This window comes from Ascaphus truei, chromosome 7 (assembly GCF_040206685.1).
Source record: "Ascaphus truei isolate aAscTru1 chromosome 7, aAscTru1.hap1, whole genome shotgun sequence".
Taxonomy (NCBI): Eukaryota; Metazoa; Chordata; class Amphibia; order Anura; family Ascaphidae; genus Ascaphus; species Ascaphus truei.
The window spans coordinates 52,797,444-52,807,713 of NC_134489.1; the positions used below are offsets into that span (position 1 = coordinate 52,797,444).

The following is a 10,270-nucleotide window of genomic DNA, read 5'->3' on the forward strand; positions in this document are numbered from 1 at the left end:
CACAAAGGGAGACCTAGCTACACATACACACATATACATATACACAAACACACATACATATATAACATTGATTAGGTCATGGATATTACATTAAGTGAATGTCAAAGATTCTGATATGCTAAACACAAGTGTTCTCACTTTGTTTATTTCTTGTAGATCTGAGTCATCCTGGTCATCGAAGTGCAAGTTTACTGCAATTGTCTCTATCCAAGCATTATCTGTATTCCTGGGATCATCAACATATCCTCTATATACCTTAGAGAAGAATAAGTGGAATTAAAAAAAACTGTTTAATCACTGGAAAATGAAAGTTGTGAGGCTAAACACTTTACTGTGGGATGAGAAGCTGGCACCACACCTCCTCCCATCCCATATTGTCTTTCTCCTCAAAAATGTATTTTAAAAATTTTGTTTTAAAAATCTCCCTTCTCCCACATCCTTTTCATTCTATGGCACTTCCGTTTTGCATGGGCTCTCTTAAAGCTGCAGTTCAGTTCAGTTTTTTTAAATTTAATTTATTTTTTTACTTCAATAGTTTCATGTGGGCAATCACTACTTACCTAAAGAACTGCATAGCTGCAGGTCAATTCGTTCTCCATGTATTGATCGGCGAAATTTGGTGACATCATTAGAGCTGGCATATGTTTTTCTTCTGCTTCTGTCACTCAGTGGAAGCTCATGAATATTCATGAGCACTCCTGCACTGACATGTGCTAGAGGGATTGCAGGGCTGACAAAAGGGTGTGCCAGGGCTTGTGACAGGACATGAAGGGGCAGTGCCTTAGCAAATGCTTGTTAAAATAGAATACAAGAAAATTGGTCTTTCAAAGTTGTTGTTTTTTTTAAAACAGAAAATGCTAAAAGTATTTTTTCTTACTACAGAACTGATTTATTAAAAAAACCCCCACACATGCAGGATATTGACTGAACTGCAGCTTTAATATACAGTAGGTTTGTGGAAGGAATGCCAAACTTTTCAATGTGTCACAATTCAACCCTGTGTTGTCCTATATACTGTACACCTGCAGTGCACTCACAAAATAATTGTTTTTGATATTGCAGAAAGTGGATGATAAGTCCCACATAAGTGAATTAAGGCAGAAGAAAAAATGGGGGTGGGGGGAAGAAACATGTATTCAATACGTTATTAACATGGCAATATTATTTGGCATTAGGAAGAAATATTTCAGCTCAATATTTTTACTGATATTCTTCCCTAATAATGATATTTGCACAACACTGTGGATGTGCGTTACTGACCTAATTTACTTGTGGGTTTTTGGCAATATTGCTAGCAATGGAGGAAATCTAATACTATCACAATTTTCTAAATTAACTCTCAAACAATATACTTTGCTACGATAGAGTAATGTAATAAGAATCATTACCGTACCTTTATCATCAAAGCTATTTAAACCCCCAATCCCAGAGTGGCTACCAACCCATTGCAAACTAATGTCTTGCAGAAACCAATCTGAGATCCTGAACTTTAAACCAGTGGTTTAACATACCATACTCAGATGTTTCACATCTTCATTAAACATGCGCAGTCTTTACATTAAGATTTTGGTTACATCATTTATCAAAATTAATATCTACAAACTTTGTGTTTTAGCTACTCTGTCCATTATAAGATTTGCAGTCTAATTTCAAATCTATATAATATATGAAAATGAAATGTTCCATCTTACTTCAGTGCTTCTACTCAGCAGTTGTTGAAACTTCTCCCAGAAATTATGCTTTAGGATTCTCTTTAGCTTGTGTGGAAGTGTTTCACCTGGCTCCAGTGACCCCTGTTTAGAAGAAAGGCGTCAGCTACTGTATTTGTTTGCAAATAACACCTTTATTTTCAAAAATATTACTTACAAAAAAATCAAAATGCTGCAGCTCCAGGGACAGTAAAATCCACGGCTTGCCTGCAGGGGATCCATTCTTCAGAATGGGATACCCTACTGGATTTTCAACTGCTGGGGAATGCCGTGGTCAGAATTCCAGGAGTTCCCTCCACAGCGGGAACATTAACTTTAGCTATATTTGTTCACTCAATGTTAAAATCGAACAAAAAAAAATAAACTTTATATGCGTGTGAATTTTTTTTCGTAGTTGTATATTATATGTTGCAGATGTATTGTAACTGTTTTATATCTCATAACTGTTTTGTGTTTGAAATGTTGAATCGTAAAATTCATATACCTCACTTTATAATAGTATAAATGTAATCATTAATGTATTTCATTTTGATTTTGGGCTTAAGAAGAGTGCTTTGTTAACCAACACAGAAAAAGCTTGATTCAGGAACATAAGAATTCTAGTAAACTTAATTCATTGGGCCTATTCTAGTAGCCTCGATGTGTTTGCTGCACGGTTTGGCATGCTACCATCGAATGGTTTGTCAGTTGAGTTATCAAAGTATCCAGAAATAATCTGAAGCCCTTTGAAACCATGCAATAGGAAAATGCCCAAACCGTACAGGACAGCAGCAATAAGATCTCAGCCTCACTCAAAATTCTCCCCCGTGCGATCTTGCCAAGCTGCATAGAGAGCTGCAAAGAGAGAGCGACCTCTCCCTGCACACATCTCGCAAGCGATCGCACAGTTTTAATAAAAAATGTAATACTAATGTACGTGAGCAGGAGGTCTCCGGAGCAGAACCGCGTTGATTTCAGGTCTGGGGACCCCCTGCATCCCGAGATACAGGCCCAGGTATGGGGTGCCGGTACCTCCTTTGCGTTTGAATGTCCCGGTCATGTGACGCGGGACATTTAACCATTGCTTGGGGATACCGGCACCCCATAATGGGACCTGTATCTCATGCAGCATGGGGTCCCCTTTTTATTGGGGGCAGAGGGGGTGGATGAAGGGGGTAGTAGCCCCAAGGTGGGTAGTTAGGCCTTCTTGAAAGGTTACGGGAGGAGTTAACCCTTTGACTACCCGCTATGGCAATGAAGGGGTTTACCAGTTTCGCTTGTCACCCGGTAGGTCTAAACACCCACCCTAGGGGCAACTACCCCCTTCACCCAATAAACAATTTTTTTTAAAAAAAACCCTACTACACACTCCTAACCCCAACCCCCCCCCCCCCAAAACATACAGTACAATAATGGACAAAATTACTATTATCCAAATATGGAAAATAGCTCATTTGCCCATTCAAAATCAAACATTAGCCAGCCAGCATAAATAAAGTAAATAAAACTTGCACTTACCCCTGCCAGGGTGAAGGGCATCCTCATTGCCATCCTACGCGTCCATGTCCTCTGTTGGCAGGAACTTAATAATAAAAAATACAATCTAATGGGCTCTAACCCCTTAATCACCTTAGCGGTTAATAACCGCTATAGTAATAAAGGGTTAACCCCCCTTCCCCGCTACCCACCCGGGAGGCCTAACAACCCACCCTGGGGCAACTATCCCCACCCTCTACCCATTGATTGGCACAGTGGTACATCATGCCCATATAATATGGGCACGATAAGCCACTATAGCAGTCAATGGGCAACTAAACAAAAAACCACAGCACCAAAAACACACAAGAATAAAATAAATACCCAAGCACCTAAACACCAAAGAATAAAATTAAGCTAACACTAAAACAACTGAATTATTAAATTAATCAAACACCTAACCACTAGACCAATGAAAGACATCTAACCCCTAACTAATAGAACAATTAAATTAAATGCCTAAACAATCCAAAAATGTTATAAAAAAAAGCTCTACAAATACATAATAATTAACTCAAAACAGAAAGACAAAACATTACAGTTAATTGAAAGCAAGCATTTTCCAAACAATGCATTGCCTGTCACTGTATTTATCAATACCCTGCATAGATCAATACATTAGCAGTCAAAGAAATTAATTAATAAAAAAAACTCGGCAACAACCATTAAAAGCAGCACCCAACACAAGACATCATTAATTAAAAAACGAAAATCAATCGCCAAAATAATTTAAAAATAATGCAGCAAAATGACAAACAATTACATCCACATAATAAACAGACATAGAAAAAATCACACTAAATACAAAGCAATCAATTAAAAAACAATTATTGGCCTAATAATGTATTGGTCTGTACCCTAAAGTGGTACAGATTAATACATTATCTGTCAATGTTCAAAGAAAAAAAAATACATATCCAATCGCAAAACCTGTAAAAAAAATAAATTTCCAAACATTCAATATTTTACTTACTTTTAGAAGCGTTGGCCCTCCGATTCCCGGGGAAACAGGAAACCGCGAATGCCTGAAACTGCATCCGATGCCATTCGCCATGAAGATCCGGACCAGGTACCCAATTCTTTTTTCTTCTATCTTTAATTCGCTTCTCCTTTCTTCTTCTGTAATTATTTCTTTATCTTCTTAATCTTCTGTCTTCTGTCAATCCAAAAAAAAACCATGGTAGATCCCAACCGATGTTGTCTCGTCGTCTTCTTGGGCTCAAATCAGACATTACGGCCTTAAATATGGCTTGTGACAACACATTGGAACTGGTTCAACAGCCATCTGATTGGCTGTTAAAACCTTGTGCCGATTTTTTTTTAAATTACGTAATTTAAAGGGAATGATGCCAGCCAATCAGAATGGCTGTGTTTCATTTCCCTTTAAGATGACACCACTAAATCCAAGATGGCCATCGTCACATGATATTTCAGCCAATCAGATCGTGGGAACTAATTCCCCAATCTGATTGGTTGTTGTACACCATGTGACGGAGTCATTTTAGATCAAGTATGTGACGTCATCCAAAGGTAGTCACATGGTGTACTACAACCAATCAGATTGAGGATTTAGTTCCCACGATCTGATTGGCTGAAATACCATGTGATGCTGGCCATTTATATATATATATACACACAAATGTAGCCAGGTCCCTTTTGGCTCCCCGGTTCCCCGTTCCTCTTCCCCTTACCTTCACCAGTGAGAAGGAAGTTGCGGGGGCGAGCGCGTCTCTCGGTGGCGTCAGAGGCACGACACCGCCATCTTTGTTATGTCCGCGTGGGCTTGCGCATGCGCAGACGCAACGCAGCGGCCAATATAGTGAGCGCGAAGGGGCAGAGATGGCGCTCCGTAGCGCAGGGACTCCCCAAGGTCGCGCAGGCGCAGAAGAGAGCAGTGGTGGCCATTACAGGGTTGCACAGGCGCGGCAGATATAGCGCACGCGGCCCTAATGTTAAAGAGGGCCATGATGGACTACAACTCCCAGCAGCCTCTGGGGACTGCCCTTTCACCCACATCACGTGCAGCCAGCCAGCAAATAGAGTTTGCAGCTTCTCCTGTTGGAGAAGGATACAATGTTGCACAGAGACCACGCTAGTCAGTTGGAGCTGGGAGAAATGAGGGGGAGGAAGTGTGTAAGGAGCAAGTGGATTCTTACACTAGGCCAGGTTACCCCCAGGCAGGCCCCACTCCACACTAGGTTAGTGGGTAATTTCATAGGGAAGGCCCCTTAGATAGGGACCCTGCCCTTAGCTGAGAGTGAGTCTGGTCAGTGACACGGCTGCAGTGCTGTGTGCTCTGACAAGGAGAGACAGTGTGGCTTTGAGTACAGCCACAGCAGTTAGTTTGGCAGTTTCAGGGAAGGCCCATTTGGTGCAAGGGGGGGGGGTTGCTTTCTACAGTACAGTGTTATGTGATATCACTGGTGCCAGTTGCACGCGGTGATCGGGGCCTGCGTCTGGGCTCAGACAGGATCTACTACAAGAGACATTCTGTGGATGAGACGCTCCACGAGGGAGACACCCCGCGCAGAGGCGAATTCCCGTTCCTGCGTCAGACCCTTTTTGAAGAGATTTACACCCGGGTACAGACGTGTGCCCGGGCAGGTGTCTATACGTGCACCAACTATACACACGTGAGCAGCGCTGCCACACATCTGGGTGGGGATCCAGGACACTGGGACACTGGTGCCGAGCACCCGATTATTGTGGGCACTGTATGGTTGTGTTACTATTGGGCGGAGAGGCCAAGGGCCTTAACCAAGGGGATATTGGTACCCTTGCACCCAATGTATGTTTTGTTATGCATAGAGCTGTTGATTCTCTATATGATGATACTGTGTGTTATGTTACTGATCCCTATAGTAAACCCTTTTAGCCATAACCTTTGGTGTGGGCTGGTTACTTTATGGATGTTCCTATGTGAGGGCCATTCTACACTCCTAGAATCTCACATAGGTGGAGGCGCTGATTGAAGAAAAGTTCCAGAGAAGCACCCCAGGTTCCCATCAGCGGAGGCTCATTCCTCCTGTGAACCTGCAGGTATACGCACCACACCTGGTAACATATAAGTTCCCCCTCACATACACTCTATATGCGATTGGGTGGGGGAATACCCGTTACACATACATATTTATTTATATTGCACACTCATCCACATGTAATGTATGTTTGTCTAAGAGTGTATCCATCATGCCCAGAATTATCCCATTTTTGCAATAGGCATAGTTAGGTATATAATTATATAAAAAATCTGTGGTAAAATTGGGTTTTAGGTTCTAATCATGTTTTTTGAGAAATTCATACCTCTAATGATATTTCTACTCATAAAATTTTGTTTTTAATTTAAAAAAAAATATTTTCATATTTTTTTGTGGATAGCAGTTAGGTTTATTATATTATTGGTGATATTATTATTACAATTATTATTGCTAGGGTAATGTTGTATTTAAGGATATTACTATGATCATCATTATTGCTAAAAAGTGTTTTGGGATATATTCCCTCATTCCACAACGATTTTCTAGTTGTTTTTTTGTATTTTAAACTTTATTTGTTTGTATTAATTTGGTTGATAAAATAAAGTTGTTCTTGTTGTTGTTTTAACAATATGGGGTGACGTGATGACCCTTTTGACGTCCTCATGTGACATTGTATGGCGCCAAACAGGTCAGTTACTTCCTGGTTCGGCGGACATACAAATACCCATCTAAGAGGTAAGAAATCATGCACTTTGATAAAGCCATTTGTTGGCGAAACATGTCAGTGTAACCCTCTCTTTTTTGGCACATTAAATTGTTCTTATTATTTCCCTTTTGCCTCGTTGTGGTGCAGCGTTATTTCTGGGCTTTGTGCCTGGTATATTTTATTAGTATTCATTCTCAACGTTTTTTGCACACAGAAGATTCTGTTTCAAGGACCCTTTATTCTGCAAGTGAAGAAACTCCTGCGGTTGTGTCTCTGACTAGGGAGTGACCATCATTGTTCATTCAACTGTGAGTATTATTCCAATTGTTGCTGGACTTATATGCTGGATTTATACGCTGTACTGGAGGGGTGATCTCTATGCATTTGAATATATATGGTCAGATGACCGCAGTTCAATGCTAAATCCTCTACAAGTGCATTTTAAACTCACATGGTCAAGGCTTGTATAATGGTTCTTTTCTGCTTCTTATCTACCATACCACTTCATTGGATTATAGAAAGTATTCCGGATTTTTATCAGTGGATTTCTTTCTCTATAGCGAATCCCATATATTTGAGCCCCAGCTTTTTCCCTATCTAGGGTAATCTATTGCCTGTTAACGATTAAGGACAGTGATCCAACTGTAGTTATAATTACTTTAGAAGAAGAAAGAGTCCTTTTTAGGAAAGAATGTAAGTGTTGCTATTGATTAAATCTATTGGTAAATCTGTATACAGTGTATAAAACATAATGATTGTCAGTGACTTGGTGAGAAGAGGTAACTGGGGCGTAACTGCACTACTGCAAAACCCTGCAATGCAGGGGGCCCGAAAGTGGGTTGGGGGGCTCCAGCTGACCGGTGCTGGAAGTTGGGCCTGGCAAGAAGTCGGGCCCAACCTCCGTGTTGATCTGCCGAGGCCTCTGTTTGCTGCGGAGCCCTCATGTCAAGCCCCTCCCCCCGGTATACGATTTTCCTGTCAGCGCTAGAAGTCAGGCCCAACTTCCACATCTGATGAAATGATAGTGTACAGAGGATTAAGAACATCATAGGTTTTTATTTATTTATAAAATGTATTACCAGGAAGTAATACATTGAGAGTTACCTCTCGTTTTCAAGTATGTCCTGGGCACATACTGTATTACTTTAGTGCACTTAACGAAGAAACCTATGAGGTTTCACAAGCTGGCCCTTTAAAAAAATATCTCAACCTACAACAAATCAAAAGCACAGGATAAAAGTAAAACCTACCCCAGGAATAGCCCAATGCTCTGAGGACGTGTGTTTGATGGCCAAGATTTCCATTATTTTCTTTGACCTCTTTCTACAAATTGATCCATCCTTATTTCTCCGCCACCTGTAAAGATATGCTTTATTGAAGAGATAACATTAAATGTATAACTTCCCAGCCCCACATAGGACAATATGAAAGAAAAGGCAGTTAGATTTTTATTAGGTTTAAACAAGGTGATCAACACCTTCAAAATAAAGGTACTGCATATATATTTTTTTTGTATTATTATTTTTTTATCTTTTCCTGGTAAAATGTTTGGAAACATAGTAACCTGAAGTTAAGGGTTAGCTTTACTTCCATTATCGATTGTGTGTCTCTCCCTTATCCTGTTCCCTGATTAATAACCACCTCGTTTAGAATCCTCTTTATAAGTAAAAATAATGGAAACATATTTATTTAATATTTTAAAACACATACATTTGACCAATAGTTTTTCAACTATCTACAGTATTAGTTCAGTTTGGTATTTTGTGGCACTACATCATTAGTAGTGAAACCTCAAAAATATTTTAATGTTACAAAATACCTGTATTTTACATTGTTAATTTGGCTAACAGACTTCAATATGAAGGAGTCCAGCAATTTCAGATACCTATGTGGTATTGCTAGGACAATATAATGTGTATAATATGGGACAGACTAAAATAATTAATGTGAAAAACGCTTAATGTGGATAAATGTGCCAAGACATACACCAATTGCCTTCAAACTTTGCACAGTACATGCTTTGCACTCCCCCAAGCTATCCTGAAAATGTCATGGTTTTTCATAACATGCACTGCAAATTATGTACATTAAGCACTTTCTGAAAGTTGAAAATGCATAATAAAAAGTGCTTAATGTGAATTAAAGTGTCAAAACATAACCCGATTAACTTAAAACTTGGCACATGATGTGCTGTATACTGCCCATAACTATCCTGGAAATTTCAAGGTGTTTGCTAACACACACTGCAAATTATTTACGTCAAGCACTTTAAGAAGGGCAAAATACTTAATATAGACGTTATTTAATAATATGACTTATATTGTCATCATATTAAGGAAGTTATAATGAGTGACCTTAGCATGTAGTAATGTCTCTCTCTACTTTGTACATTACAAAAATACAAGCTGTAGATCCATAGTAGTTAAAAACTGTATTCAAAGTGGCTTAAAAATTAGTGGCACTCAAAAGGCATCTACAGTACATGTACAGTATTACTTATTGAGGAAAGTCTATTTAGATTGTATTTTAGATAAATCCAAGTAATATTTATGCTATAAAGAAATTGAGGCCTTCCGATATAAACCTATGTTCTTTAAAAAGAAGGTGGAATTGTAAGTTTACAAATAAAAAGTAGTGATACTTGGGCTGACAATAAGACGGATAGTTGTAGTTTGTACACCATAGTACCAGTACCTACCAACCAATAGTTCAATTATTTATATTGTAAATTAACTGATCTTTACTTACTGTGTTATTATAGGGTGCATTGCATGATTTGGTCCAAACCAACACAAACTTCCTCTGCCTCTCAACCCAGTCCGACCGATTGGATTCCTGCCATATAAAACAAAAAGTAATTGACTGTAAATTGTATTAGTGCATACTGTATATTTCAAAGAGGATTCAGTACAAACGTATAGAAAACACTGCCCAAGTAAAAGTGTAGATTTGTTGCAGGGCATTCACTGTGTTACCCATCTGTATCTGGGCTGTAAACTTCTGAGTTTCTCCAATGTAGCATCCTTGGTCACATTTGTTGCATTGAATCATTTAAACCACATTCCTGGATGTGCAGCAGTATGATCCTTTAACATTGAGTGTTCCATGATTGTGACTGGCGGGATATGAGTAATTAAAATATTTTATTAATGATAAGAGATCTGCTGACCACAGAAGTGACAACACTCACAAAATAAGCAGTTCCAAATCCGCTCAATACTAAAGTGTGCACACACACTGTACAGTCACAATTGACATACATACATTACACATGTAAAAAGACAATCTGGTGACCAGATGGTCTTTTTACATGTGTAATGTATGTTTGTCAATTGTGACTGTATAGTGTGTGCACACTTTAG

At 39.2% G+C, this 10,270-nt stretch overlaps 1 protein-coding gene across 3 annotated transcripts in view; it reads right to left on the reverse strand.

Moving 5' to 3' along the window:
- The window catches only part of TRPM2 (transient receptor potential cation channel subfamily M member 2), a 161,786-nt gene that overhangs the window by 20,461 nt on the left and 131,055 nt on the right, over window positions 1-10,270 (reverse strand). For all 3 annotated transcript variants that reach the window (XM_075608423.1, XM_075608421.1, XM_075608422.1), the window contains 4 exons: window positions 9,657-9,743; window positions 8,159-8,264; window positions 1,692-1,793; window positions 139-255 (listed from right to left, as the gene is read on the reverse strand). In XM_075608423.1, coding sequence (XP_075464538.1) covers window positions 139-255; window positions 1,692-1,793; window positions 8,159-8,264; window positions 9,657-9,743 — 412 coding nt within the window. The remainder of the gene's footprint in view (window positions 1-138; window positions 256-1,691; window positions 1,794-8,158; window positions 8,265-9,656; window positions 9,744-10,270) is intronic.